This window comes from Oculina patagonica, chromosome 1, assembly GCF_052425735.1.
Source record: "Oculina patagonica isolate OP01 chromosome 1, crgOcupat, whole genome shotgun sequence".
Taxonomy (NCBI): domain Eukaryota; kingdom Metazoa; phylum Cnidaria; class Anthozoa; order Scleractinia; family Oculinidae; genus Oculina; species Oculina patagonica.
The window spans coordinates 26,848,212-26,862,757 of NC_135758.1; the positions used below are offsets into that span (position 1 = coordinate 26,848,212).

The 14,546-nt window shown below is 39.9% G+C and overlaps 2 protein-coding genes and 1 long non-coding RNA gene across 5 annotated transcripts in view; 1 reads left to right on the forward strand and 2 right to left on the reverse strand.

Moving 5' to 3' along the window:
• Nucleotides 1-3,461, reverse strand: LOC144649394 (uncharacterized). Its single transcript, XR_013569893.1, has 4 exons — nt 3,215-3,461; nt 1,912-1,959; nt 1,138-1,311; nt 1-420 (listed from the first exon to the last, which is right to left on the reverse strand). It is a non-coding gene; the product is annotated as an uncharacterized LOC144649394 (long non-coding RNA).
• Nucleotides 3,462-5,708: 2,247 nt separating this feature from the next.
• On the reverse strand, nt 5,709-9,198 carry LOC144643683 (sigma non-opioid intracellular receptor 1-like). Its single transcript, XM_078503005.1, has 3 exons — nt 9,039-9,198; nt 8,225-8,431; nt 5,709-6,675 (listed from the first exon to the last, which is right to left on the reverse strand). Exons 1-3 carry the CDS (start codon nt 9,166-9,168, stop codon nt 6,332-6,334), a joined length of 681 nt encoding a protein of 226 aa, XP_078359131.1. The 5' UTR covers nt 9,169-9,198; the 3' UTR covers nt 5,709-6,331.
• A 92-nt stretch (nt 9,199-9,290) lies between these two features.
• The window catches only part of LOC144642108 (unhealthy ribosome biogenesis protein 2 homolog), a 30,436-nt gene continuing 25,180 nt past the window's right edge, over nt 9,291-14,546 (forward strand). For all 3 annotated transcript variants that reach the window (XM_078501103.1, XM_078501109.1, XM_078501117.1), the window contains exons 1-4: nt 9,291-9,411; nt 9,553-9,715; nt 10,982-11,099; nt 11,704-11,838. In XM_078501103.1, the coding sequence (XP_078357229.1) occupies nt 9,393-9,411; nt 9,553-9,715; nt 10,982-11,099; nt 11,704-11,838 (435 nt within the window). In that variant the 5' untranslated portion in view covers nt 9,291-9,392. The remainder of the gene's footprint in view (nt 9,412-9,552; nt 9,716-10,981; nt 11,100-11,703; nt 11,839-14,546) is intronic.

Genomic DNA, 14,546 nt, shown 5'->3' on the forward strand with positions numbered 1-14,546 from the left:
AAACACTGCTAATTGATTACCTTTATTGTGAAAAAAAAAAATAGGATTACAAAATATAATATAGACGTGCTTACGGCTGAAAAGGAAAACTTAATTTACTTTCAATCTACTTTTATATTTTCTGTTCTGTCTTTCTTCAGCTATTTAAACATTTGTACTCAAGAAACTTAATTGTACCCAAGAAACTTAACACAGTCCTTTTTTCCGATCAACGCATAAAGGCTACCGTATACAATTATGAGAACAAAACAGTGCTAGTTATTCAGACAAAAACATATTGACTAAAACAAAGTATCGCCTATGCTACAATCATATTTTACGCTAAGCATACTGTCCACGTTTCTACGACCTTTGAGCCTTGAATACTGACTTGACAGCAATGGTGCACTGTTACTTTCTTTAGCAAAGGTAATCTTGTTACTAAAGAAAAAGAAAAAGTTATAAGTAAAGGAGAAACTGTCGTTCTCATTAATAATTCTGATGTTTGGTTAAATTTTCAAGTTGTCGACCAAACTGGTTCGTGGTGCCACCACAAAATAAGTAGAAAAGCACACACGACCAATAGAATAAAGACAATACGACATAAAACTGAAACATTTTTCTTGGTCAGTTACATAGATTCTTGAAAGCCATGTGCAACAAACCCCCCCCCCCCCCTCTTCCTCTGTCCAATGGTGTTTGAGCCCAGGTTTCCTAACCACTCGTGGCATGATTTTTGGTTTAAAACAACACAGAGGATGTTGGCTGGTAGGAGGAGGGGGGGGGGGGGGGGGGGGGGGGCGGGCTACCTTTTGCAACCTTTTGGGAAAGAAGTGTCTCAACAGTTTTGTCTAGGATTGCAGTCCCTAACCAGCATATCAAGTGCACTGCTGAGCCCACGCTACGATATTTCGGTCAGTGAGGTTGCTTAGTGATGTAGCCTATCCACTTGATATCACCTTAAGAGGTCTATAAATTGTAACACCAAATTGTTCCTATAGATAAATAGCGACCAGGTGACTTGACAAACTTTGGTGGCTTTTGCATTAGTGTTTAAAGCTATAAACATAAAGTCGGTGGGAACATAAATGTATAACCCAGGCGGTGTGGATAGGGTTACAAACCATAAAAAATGAAAATTATTGATAGAATACAAACCGTTAATGGTTCACAGTCGTGCGTGGTCCTAACAATTGCCACAGGTCTTCTTGCAGAGTTTTTGGGTAAAGGTGCGAAAATTTTCCTGGTGTGTATAATAGGTTGGGTTGGTACAATATCCTAAGCGGGCCCAATTTACACAGAAGGACGGCTCTTCATCTACACACTGGAGTCCTTGCACAGAATTAAAAACAAAAGAAGAGCAGTTAGAGTTAAATATAGTTGTAAATATGCCGTAGACTTGCCACGAGTCGACCTCAAGACGAAGGACTTTATTGAAAGTCTAAATATGCCGCAGAACTTTTAATATACGTAAGACCTCTTCTATTCACGACACCTCATGACACCATTAGCGTTAAAATTGATCGAAATTTCTAAATAACGATTTCAGCTTAAGTAGGGTATGGAAGAATAACTGATCTACTACAGTAGTCAAAAGTAGTTGGAAAGCTTACGTTAAGAAAATTACTATTAAAGGTAAATACTTTATAATTATGCTTAAAGTTCATCATTTTTGCAATGTCTCGCACAAAAAATGTAAGAGGTCCCCCTCTCAGTGTTGAATCCTTCGTGGCTAAGGTTTGTCTGTGCAACATGTTGGGAAGCTCAAAATTGAAAAGGGGGAGAAAGGAAATGAATTTGCAAATCGTGCTAACACTATTGGCGAGGGTTGTTGTTTTAATAGCTGAGTGATTTGCTGTATTTTTATGTTGACCGATAAAAACGTTTGATCATTATGAGCGTTAAACTAAAAGGGTACAAAACATAACTCACCTCGACGAGAAATAAATTCTTCGGGGCCCGGAACATCCTCCATCAGCTCTGTGCAAGGAAACAATTTTATTATCACAACAAACTCGTGAGTAAAGTAATACCCTACTTCGTTTGGTAAACTAAAGCCCCTTCCATTTCGCAAGGAGATTTCAAATTCCGAGGATACAGTTTCATTGAGTTTCAGGTACTGATTAACGACTCTGTGCAGGCATTTTGAGTTACCTTTTACTTTTCAAGTTCCATATGAAAATAAGTTTTGCTTCTATTTGAACAAAAGTAGGGGTATAGGGTATCTTGGACCTCTTTTAACGTTGCCATGGTGACGCATTTTGATGTCATTTAGATTTGAGGGCTCTGGGGGGGGGGGGGGTCGGAGCCGGAGGATCGGGAGCGGAGCCCGACTGACTGGAGCCCGCATCTTGGGTGGAGCACGGAGCCAGAATCGGGAGCCGCCCGCGGTGATTGCGATCCCATGCGAGGGCGGACCAGTGAGACTCCAAGGAGATGAACGCGGGCGGTGGGACGGGGAGGCGGCCAGAGAGACAGGGAGCCCGGAGCACGATGAGATGAATGGATCCCGGAGCCGAGGGAGCCCGGCCGCAGCCCAGAGCCCTGGAGTCTAAACCCCTTGAGACCGATTTGATGCTGTTAACCGATAACATCCTATTCTGGTTTTAATTACAGTAAACGTTTTTAGGCCACCCAATCGGAATAATGCCAAAGACGGGAAAGTGGGAATTTTTAACTCGTGCAGGAGTTATCATGTTTAGATAGCTTTTCGCCAACGTTACAAAATACTGATGCCACTAGATCCGGCGTAAATATATTTTCCTCTTTCTTTTAAAGGCCGGGAACTCCGAATGATGAACTCTTGATTAACAGTCTTTTCAGATAAGAAATAGACCGATCTTTTGTTCGTTTTTGATCGTACCGATCTTTTGTTCGGGCCAAAGCAGTGGCCGTGAAAATGAGTGCTCTATTCTAGCTTTCATCTATGTGTTGCGCATTTTTGTTCTGAAATATTTACGGGACAGAAGATGACTCCTTAACAATCTAATAATGCTGAGCATGCAGGGTCAGCTCTGCCTTGACTTGAAAAATACCCACATCTGATAATTTTATCTCTAAGCGAAAGAAGGCCAGGACCTAAACACTCTAACACGCGAGAATTTTTTGCCACAAAGTAACTAGACTTTAACAAGATGTTATCAATGTTACCATGAAAGTTGTGATTCTTCGAGAAAAAGCAATGCAAGAATTCGTTTCGGTGATACATAAAACAAATACTGTCTGTTTTACTTACTCATAAATGGGCTCTCTGGGTCATAATATTCTCGTCTGTACGTGAATGCTTCAGTTTGAAACACAATCAAAACAACGACCAACAGACAAAAAACTTTAGCAGCCATCTCAGTTTCTACAGCAGTCTTTCCTTCGATCCGTTACAGCCTCACGTGAACTAATGCAGTCTCAATGATTCTGCAAGATCATTGAAGGCTTAGCCTGCCACAGCCCTGTTTTTATCCTCTCTTAGCTGAATATTAACAAAGAATTCCTTCATCTCTTTACGCGTCGCATCTATTTTCGTTTCTGACAGCTAATTGTGTGTGCATCTTTAGTTTACGATAGTTCATAAGATTACATCTCTGGGTTCGTCTCCGTTAAGAAGGTTAAATTTGTACATCAACAGACAGAATTTCCTACTTTTCTCTCGGTATTCGATAGGAGAATTTGTTGACTATATGAAAATCAAGGTAGTGTTGCATTGCCTTTTGGTTTGTACAATTTTCATTACTTGTACCCTTGATCATGTTTTGACAAATTTACTAGAAAAAAAAACTTTGTAAAGATTACCCAGACAAATATACCTGATAATAATCTTGCTTCCAATCGCGTAAATTGATGGCCGACACGCAAGGTTTATGTTCACTTACGAAACTCAAGTTTTCTGTTTCTAAGATAGAAATTTTAACCATCGCGTTTTCCAGTAAATTACTTCCAAAGTATCTGTGGAATTACCAAAGGCATTTTTCGGTAAAAAGTTCGTTTTGTGTGCACCTTTTACAACGAACACTAACCCACAGATAGCGCTGTGCATCTCACTTGCGTCGGATGCAACTATAACCACGCCACTGTCTCTTATCGACGATAGATTAGAATTATCGAAAAATCTAGTGACTTTTAGCGCAACTTTTCATTGTCTGAATGTCTTGAATGTAGGTCAATTTTTAAAGGGGTAATTTTACGTCAACGGGAGATATACGTATTAAGCGAGTTCCATAATTAACACGAAGGAGGTATAGCTGTTTAGGGGGCCGGATCGTACTACAGTCACTAAAAAAGCGGCGCACGCTTACAACTTTGCGCCGTTGCGCGAGGTTGTCTTTTTGCTTATTAACAGAACAAACAATCAATAATCGTTATCTCTAACGTCGGCGTCATTTTTTTTTGCCATCGATCTGCTAAACAAATAGCGGGTGTGCGTATCTCATGGCCATATCGTCTTACCGGGGCAAAGCTATATTTTTCTGTTTATTTTTTAAACGGTTCTGCAACAGGGAGTCTCTTTGAGGCTTTATGCAATCAAACGCAGGACCGTATCACATTGCAAAAGAGGCAGAAATCCTGAATTATGTAACGCCCCTCAAGCTCTCTTACTTTGATGTACTACAAACACATCAGTGCTGCAAAACATTTATCAGTTACTGCTTTTAAATGGTATCAAACAAATACCCAATCATTGATAAACAAATAATGGTTATTTTCTTGACGCCACTGGTAACCATAGCAACGTTTTTACCTGTAAAAAACCCCCTTAATTTTAGCTTTAAGTGTTTTGTAACTTCAAAACTAGTCTGATGACCCCCATTTTTACGACTCAAGTTTCAATGAAGGAGTATTGTGGGCAGCCCGACTTCACTCACATGGTTGGTCGGTTGGTTGGTTGGTTGGTTGGTCCATCAGCTGTAAATATTTTGATAAGAGAACTAAGAGTGTAGCAAGGCGGCCGTAATAAGGCTATTTTTTAAGGTTTAACAAGGAAGACAAAAGCAAAGAAACAAAATGCGGCTGAAAATTATGTGTGGAAGGTACTTGACCGCCGAAAAAGTGGACATTAAGAGCCGCAAAAGCGATGCAGCATGCGATATTTGCATGCGTTACTTGCATGCGTTACAGCTGCTTGTAACGCATGCATGAAACTGACACTCGCGCATTCATACTATACATAGAAGATTCCTCGCATAACATAATTTCCTATTGCGAAGATAACGCCGGAATTTTCAAATACGATAAACAAGTTTATCTTCCACATTAAGAGCCGCAAAAGCGATGCATCGATCGATCTCTTTCGTATACTTACCTGAATCAGTCTATATGTTCTGATATATTTATTTACAGCGTTATTACTCTACGGCTTACATGTAAATGCATTTATTCTCCAATGTATACAGGAGCGATAGAATAAACAAACCATTTTAGTGCTGCGGGGAAAAAACAGAAAAAAAAGGGAAAAAGGAACAGACACTTCTGGGTTTTGATCTCACGACCTCTCACACTCCATCCTGAAACCTACACGACTGAGCTAATCCGACAATCTCAGTCACGTAAAATGAAAAGATCTTATATCAATGTAATAGACATTGTGGGGTCAACCGCCGATTGTCTGCAATTGTCACGCATGTTTGCTCGTTTTTTGCTTTTTAATTGCATCAAAGAAATGTTTGAACATCTGCCTCTCATATAAAAAACTTGGTGAAAAAAATTCAGTCGTGGCTCGAAGAGGCTTTGATTTTATTATTAAATAAAGATCAGCACGTTAAAGTACAACTTTCTGCAAAGTTAAAAAAATTATCCGGTGCGGTTTCAGAGCCAACTTAAATTTTCGAAAATTCAAGGTGGATATACATGAGGGCTTGAGGCACAAACAGTGAAAATAACAATAAATACCAATAAACTTTCAGTTTATTTAAATATGGTAATACAGTGATAATTGCACTCCAGGACGTCTTTGTTCTATTAGAGAGTCACTCCAATTCACTCAGGCATGATTCACTAGGTTTAACAAGCTACAAATAACTTAAGGCCTGGCAAAACGAGGAAACATGTTTCCAGAAACATTCGGTAGTGCATGCATATGCTTCCCCAATGTTTCCCAGTTTTGCCACATGGAAAGCATTGTTTCCAGCATCAATTTTGTTTCCATGAAGCAGAATTTGCTTCGGCTACACTGCAGAAAGATTTCGTGTTTCCACGCGGCATGAAAGCATGGCAAAACGAGGACACAAATATGGAAACATGTTTCTGGAAACATGACAGTATGTTTCCTGTTTCGCCAGGCCTATTACATTGAGCCACACCTTAATCATTACTAACCTAGCCAATTTTCACTCACAATGTAATGTACGTAATGAATTGTAAGTCATTTTGGTTTAGCAGGTGAATAAAGTTCAATCATCTCAAATAACTGAAACATAGTCTCATGAATCAAGGCTCTTGTGTACATTCTAATCAGTTTGAAGACCTGTACAAAATCCAGAAGGCTAAAAATGGAATCACACATGGCAAACCCAAGAGTGGAGGGGAGAAAACCACGACCATATTCCACCATCCATGTTCCCGCAGTCCATTGCACTGCAGCTACTTCACCCCAGTCATGAAACACAGTGTCTCCAGGGGCAAACATGTGACTTTTAAGACTCCCCTCTTTCCACTGACGAAATGAGCCGGTTAGTATCGTGTCAGAAATGTTAGCCCAGTAACGCCCTGAATAAGAAAAAACCAATACAAGATTGTGTTTAGCAATGGATCCAAAGAGGTGATGATCACCAAATCTGAATCTTCTTAAAAAACAACAACAACAAAACCTTCTTAAGGAAATTGCAATAGTTTTGAAATTTTTTTCCACTTGAGGAAGACAATTTGAAACGACTTTTTGGGCCCTCGTTGTTCTGGGGGATTTTAAAAAAATGTTGCTTTACTCTATGTTTTGTTTTAACAAATACCACCTGATTTTGCCCTTTTTCCTTTTTTATCTGGTGTGGTAGGAAGGGATGGGGGTGGGCTCACACAAGGGTTGGTCCTTTCTTGTTCCAATAAGAAGGGGAGGGATATTTTACTCTCTCTAGCAAATATGGGGAGGGTTACTGATTTTTATGCAGGGGGACCACATAAATTTATGTATGCCCATTAGGGAGGTTTATAAGGGTTGGGTGGGTAAGAAGGGGTAGGGTTAACAAAAAAATGTACTTCACAAAAGGGGAGGGTCAGAAGAATTTGAATATAGCCTCCCCCATTTGCACCAGCCCTCTCCCTCTAAATAATGACCAGCCCCTGGGTGGAGGGGGTAACCCCTAGCCTGAATTTCAGACATCCCTCTGTGCTCGCCTGCTTGCCAGAAGGAACGTCTGAACACATTTGGGCTTAATGCCGTCCGGTGACGTCACTACCCGAAAACCGGGTAGTGATTTTGATTGGTTGATTTAAAAATTATTTGCATAATTATGTGAAATTACATGACTGAATTTTACCGCGCGAGGATTGTAATTTGAAAACGTTTGGAAAGAGTTCGAAAGAGTTCACCTTCCCAGAAATGAATTGATTAGTCATTTACCTTGAGTTTATTACTTTATTAGTTTACCTACGGATGAAGAATAGTAATGGAAATCGGTAGGTTTTAATTTGGCGGCATTCGTCGCTTCGACATGCAGTGCAGTGTTTTGCCAAATTTATATGTAATCTTGTTTTGTCAACAAAGCCGCTCGACACTTATGTCCTGCAGCCTCGATGAGCCAGTGATTTCTGAACTCAGTGCCCACGGTCAAGTAGGATATTTTTGTATTGAATTCCGTTTCTTGATGCCTCTGAAACCGTCGAAATTGAATTATTTATTAAAGTACTCACGAGTGGATTGTATTTGTCCGTTGCATAACATATTATATTTTGATCGCTAGATAAAGCAAATCAGTTTAGATTAAATCGCTTCCGTAAAAGAATATAGCCTGCAGTCGATTAAAATATCATTCATTTGTCTCAAGTTTTTAATAGTTTACTATTAAAACAATTTTATACCCTGTAATCCTTTATTTAAGCGATTTTTCTTTCACAATTTCATGGCCTCGACAGAAACTTTTCCGCATGAATTAACACCAAAGCGTAGTGACGTCACCGGACGGCATTAGGCCCGAATGTGTTCAGACGTTCCTTCTGGCAAGCAGGCGAGCACAGAGGGATGTCTGAAATTCAGGCTAGGTAACCCCCAGATTCACCACTGATTACCATCAAGTAAAGCATTGAATTAAGGTTAAATCATCACCTGAATGTCCCTGTGTGTCAACTGCTGTACCAAAGAAGAGGACGTATTCAGTGAGAGATGCATGCAATATGTACATTGAACCCATCCAGCCACCAGCATTCATAAACATCCACTCTCTAGCCCCCTCAGACAAGATATGGCCAGGATACTTTTGTTCAAGTTCTAATGCTATCTTTGTGAACTTTGCACTGATGCTTTGCCTTTGGTCTACAAGAAATCAAAAATAATAATTAAATTGTGTTACTTTGTGCTGTAAACAGCAGTAACATGTACCACCTGCTCTCACCAAACGGAAATTGCTTTGACCTTTTAATAAATTCTCCTAACCAATACTACGAGAAAATTATGGAGATCAGTCAGGAGAATTTGTATGTGGATATTGGGGCTTTTGAAACTTGGACAAATAAAAAACTGGAGTCATACCAAAATCTTTTATTTCGGCCAATGTGAATATAAAAATTTAATATATAGATGCAAAATTCCCTTTTCCCTGTATCCAAATGTTTGTCAAATGTCCCCGTTATGTAACACATGGAATTATATTCAATGCTGAGCAGAGAAAATTAATTTATTCCCATGCCATTTACTGGGCATGGGACCTTTTATGCAGTCACTTGCGTATGGGTTTGAGAATTCCTGTTTCGTGTGCATTCCATGAAAAATAATGTAAGTCTTAACTCTCAATCAAAAGTACAATCAATCATCAAAGCCTGATCAAACTTAATTTGGACGCGAGCAAATACACTATATATAAAAGTGTGTTACATTTGTGTTGCAAACCGAGCGCATCAAATACCCGGGATCAAATACTTACCGTTTCCAACATAGCGCTTGGTTATCTTTGCAATATCCTCCGCCTCAAAAATATAACTTTTATTTTTTAACCAATGTTGAATGCCAAAAATTGCAAAGCCAATCAAAATAATATAAGTAAAGATGGACATCGTAGCTTCGATCGGATTCGTTTACTCCTGTTTCGCCTTCGAATTGCGTGACACATCAGTCGCCCGCGAGGAAACAGCAGTTGCACCTGTTACTCTGCCCAGTCTACTACTCGGTCATGATCAAATATGGCGGACGAACCGGCGAACTAAAATGTATAGTTTGGAGTTTATATGAACGTACGAATCACTCTGTTTATCCCAGGCGTGTAAATTCTTGCTGAATAATGAAGTCAAGCTCAAAAGGTAATAAACAGGGTTTCATTTCTGTAGATACATACAGCAACAGTTAAACCCAAAGTTGATGTGGTTTATACTATACTTTGTAGCACGTGCATGCAGTTATCCAGTAGGCTAATGAGTTTAATAATATATGGCTTTTTCCAGGGATCTATTCCAAGCTAAAAGACCCTGCAGTTGCTTGGGACGAGAAGCTGTCATTAGCAAAGCATGCTTGGGATTCTTCCGATTGTGTGATTCCAAATAAACAGCAAGTTCTTCTTGACTGGATTGTACAGGAAATTATCAATGGATACAAAAAAGGAGTGAAGTAAGTACTAGCAATAAGAATGTACAATGCCCGGGGGGGCTACTCAAAAACGTTTTATATGGGGAGGCTCCGCCCCGAGGTCCAACCCCTTACCCTTTTATATACCATAATTTTTGACAGAAAAGACACCCCTTTCGTATACCTTTTACTGAAAAAAGGTACCCTTTTAATATACCTAAAAGACATGGCATAGGCCTGAAACAGGAAGTCTGGATGTCATTTTTATGCAGCTTTTTATAAATTTAAATGATACAGCCTTAAGGTGCGTCTGTTCGAAATAGTTTAATTGAAGGCCCTTTTAAAAACCTAAATGACTGATATCCCTACCCTTTCATATACCTACACTTGTGAAATCCCTACCCTTTTATATACCTGAAGCATGAAAAAGGTACCCCTTTCGGGCGGAGCCTCCCCGTAAAGGCCATTATAGGGAGTGCCCCCCCCCCCCCCCGGGTACAATGTACACTGTACAATATACAGCAGATGATTCCCTGGCATTTAAAAAGGTAATGTCACCCCCATTTACCTTATCCCCATACTCGGAGACCCAGGGGCAGTTAGTGGGGATGAAGGAAAGGCAAAAATACAGGAAAAAAATCGGTGAAGAAAAGTTGGAGTGACAGAAAGGTGCTCCTGGGGAAAGAGTCTTACCACGCCAGTTCCAAACAGCTCCCTGAATGCTGCCTCCTGGTTGGGCAGGATTATTCTGCCCAATCGGTGGCCATCACAGTCTACAGGTGTATACTAGTCCTTTTCGTTCTTGATGTTAACATCCTATGCACTATTGCAAAGTTGTCTGTATCTGCTAAACAGTTTCAGTGTTTTCTTTGAAATTATGTACTTTGTATATGTTATGCTTTAGTTTTTCTTTGGTTTAAAAATAAATAAAACTACAACTGTAGTTTGATTTTTTTGGTTTCATTGTCTGTATATTGATTATCATAATCTAAAACAAAGGAAAATAGCAGTAAGTTGCTAGGAATATTTATACTGGTACTCCTCCCTGGATGGGATGCTAGTCCTTCACAGGGTACGCCCCTCCCCGGCATCCCCAACATTATTTTGTCGCTACCCATTTATACACCTGGGCGAAGAGAGGCACTATGAGAGTAAAGTGTCTTGCCCAAGTACACAACACAGTGACCCTGGCCAGGGCTCGAACCCGGACTGTTTGATCCAGAGTCCAGCATGCTAACCATTATGCCACCGCATCTCCCTGATTCTGTAGATAAATATTATTCTAATTCTCATAAATTTACCTCACAGAGAAGCCAATTATGAGATGTTAAATGGACTTTGGGAATTCCTGCTTCATGTGATTCAGAGCCAAGAACTTTTCACTGAAGGAAAAATTTCCATCACCCTCAAACCCCAGCTTCTTCAGGTTTGTAATTTTAAGCGAGCTTTTACACATAGTAAATACTAAATGGAAATAGCTTACAAACACAGATGGATCATGTGTTGACAGGCTACAGCCTGTTTCTTACAAATGTGCAAGGCACGCGAGGCATGTGAGGTAAGGCTGCAAGACAAGGCAGTGAGGCATGCGAGGCATATGAGGCAAGGCATGTGAGGCCTGTGAGGCGAGGCAGCAAGGCAAATATCCGTACTCCAAATTAAATGGCTAACCTCAAGCTACCTATTATAATAGCTAACTGTGAAGCCTAACTGGAGTATTATTCACAGTGTAGGCTACAACCAGAGTGCTATTTGGGCTAACCAATTCAAAGTGCTATTTAGGCTCACTGATATGGATATACATGTAGCATGCCTCGCTGCCTTACACTTTGTGACGACCCTTATAGCCTACAATGTAGCTGGAAAAGTTATTATTAATAATTATAATTGTTTATTAAAGATTTAAACTATATTCTTTTAAAAGTTGTTTTCTTAATAAACTAATTTATGATTTAAGCATGCTTTTAACTTTGAATTAATATTAACATTTTATTTTATAACAATTAATTATTGTTCTTTGCTCCTCTCAGGTGTTCAAAGACATCTTCTTATGTAAAGATTCTGTTCAGATTGGAAGCTCTATTAGTGCCATAATCAGCTGTTGCAATACTGTTTTCTCTACTCCTCAACTTGCAGCCTCTGTGCTGGCCAAGTTTGAAAGCTATGTGAGTACTGTATTTAGATCTTAACTCTTTCGTTAATCATACATGTAGTAAATATATTTCTGACATCACTTTTTTGAGTACAAAGAAGTTCACTTGGTTACGTACATTATTAGCATGGAAACTTTAAGTATAGGAGCTCAGTGTAACAACTATAATACATTATTATTCAACACATGCGCGCGCTGCCCATATATGGTCAAAATGTAAACGATATCTGTGTCATCCGTACATAACAGATATCCTGCGATATACGTAGGTTGCAAAGATTGGTCCGAAATCTTGCAAAGCGCTGCATAATTACAGTTTTTCTTTCTGCAAGATGTGTTTCGTTGACAGTTTGTTGAATAATAAAACAATTATCCTGCTCAATCTTGCGGAATATCGTCTGATTTTAGCCAACTCGGCCTACGGCCTCATCGGCTAAGTATCAGGCGATATTTCGCGCGATTTCGCAGGATAATTGTTAATTAATTGCATTTCAAATCTGGCAATACTTTTGCTATTAATAGTAATATCAACTATCACTGACAATAATTTATTATAATTGGAATGGTTATAAACTACCGCCTTTTCGTGGTGGGGGACCTTGCGTTCCTCAATGACCTTGAAAGCTATACCGTCAGGGATCTTCCCCCAGCAGGTCTAACCTTGGCGGGCAGATCAAAGGGTAGAGGCCAGACTAAATGGTAGTCACTCACACCGGTCCTCCAGGTTGGGGGTTGGGCGTGCGGCTAATCCCTGCACCTCTTTAAAATAATTATCTGATTACCAAAACTGAAAAGAAGATTGACCAACTCATCTGGGGGTGCCGTCGGGTGACATGTGCGCTACCCAATGATAGCTTTCTAAGCTGGAATTCTGGTTTTCTGGCCTCAATAGTCCTCATGGACCAGATGAGGATAAGTAAAAGGTAAGGTAAAGTCTGTGTCCGAGCCAAGTCGCGCATACAGCCGGAGCTTATCCTGGGTTCCGTAGCATAAGCGACTAAGAGTATTGCTACTCCCCCCTGGATGGGATGCTAGTCCATCGCAGGGTTACCCCCCAGCAGTAAATTCGCCGGTACCCAGTGGAGAGAGGCACTGTGAGAGTAAAGTTTCTTGCCCAAGAACACAACGCAGCGCCCCGGCCAATGGCCTCGAACCCGGGTCATTCGACTCGGAGTCGAGCGGCTAACCATTAGGCCACTGCAGTTCTAGTCGAAATGAGGGTGTCTCGAAAGCAAAGACCTATAAAACGAAGACCCGAAGACCCAAAGACCCTAAGACCCCACAAGTGGCGCCCGTTTTATGAGGTCCAAATAGGCGTAGAAATTTCTGTAGAGCTGTACGCTTCTGTACATTCCATGATTCCTAATCCATAAGTGGGTAGCTCTGGAAATCATGCGAGTTTAAAATGAGAGTTAAAAATGAAACGTAGAGCCGTTGAAGCATAGATTTTAAAATGAGAATGTAAAGCCGTATACAAGCGTAGAGTTCAGAATGAAAATGTAGAGCCGTAGAAGCGTAGAGTTTAGAATGAAAACGTAGAGCCGTAGAACCGTAGAGTTTAGAATGAACTGAAAACGTAGAGCCGTAGAAGGGTAGAGTTAAGTACATAGCGTATAGTACACTTCTACAAGCCTACTTCTGTACGTCAGTGTTCATTCTCTACGCGTCTACGACTCTTGAAAGCGTAGAGCTGTAAAAGCGTAGAGTATAAAGTACACAGCGTAAAGGACACTTCAAAAAACCTGCGTGTTCATTTTAAACTATACGCTTCTACGGCTATACGTTTTCTAAACGGTACGCATATTATACAACGTTATACAGCTCTACGTTCTCATTTTAAACTGTACGCTTTTACGGTCCTACATTTTACTTTTTAATTGTACGCTTCTAAGGCTCTACGTTATTAATCTTAAGTATATGCTTCTACGAGTCTACTTTTTTATTGTAAACGGTATGCTTCTGCGGTTCAAGTCGTTTTTATTCTAAATTGTACGCTTCTACGAGACTACGTTCTTATTCTAAACTGTACGCTTCTGCGAGTCTACGTTTTTATTCTAAATTGTACACTTCTACAAGTCTATGTTTTCATTCTAAACTGTACGCTTTTACAGCACTTCATTTTATATTGACGATAAAACGAAGTTATTTGGCAATAAACACAAGGTTTGAGAACGGGCAAAATTAATTTTCATTTGTATTACACAAGGAAGAATAGAATGTAAACGTAGAGTTATAGAAGCGTAGCTCTAGTTAAGAATTAAAATGTAGACCCGTAGACGTGTCGAGTTAAAATGAAAATGTAGACCCATAGAAGCATACAGGTTGGAATAGTACGGAATAAGAACATAGGGCCGTAGAAGCGTAGAGTTTTTAATAAAAAAGAAGACCTGTTGAAGGGTACCATTAAGTTTGCAATTATAGAGCTGTAGCTGACGCGTGGCGTTTACAATCTATGAAAACTTAAAGTTGCAAAACCGCATAGTTAAAATGAAAATGGAGCAGTGGTAGAAGCCTCGAGTTAAGAATAAAAACGTAGAACCGTAGAAGCGCACAGTTTAGAATGAAAATGTAGAGCCGTAGAAGCGTAGAGTTTAGAATAAAAACGTAGAGCCGTAGAACTGTGGTGTTTTGAATGAAAACGTAGAACCGTAGAACCGTAGAGTTTAGAATGAAAACGTAGAGCCGTATAACCATAGAGTTTAAAATGAAAACGTTAGGGTG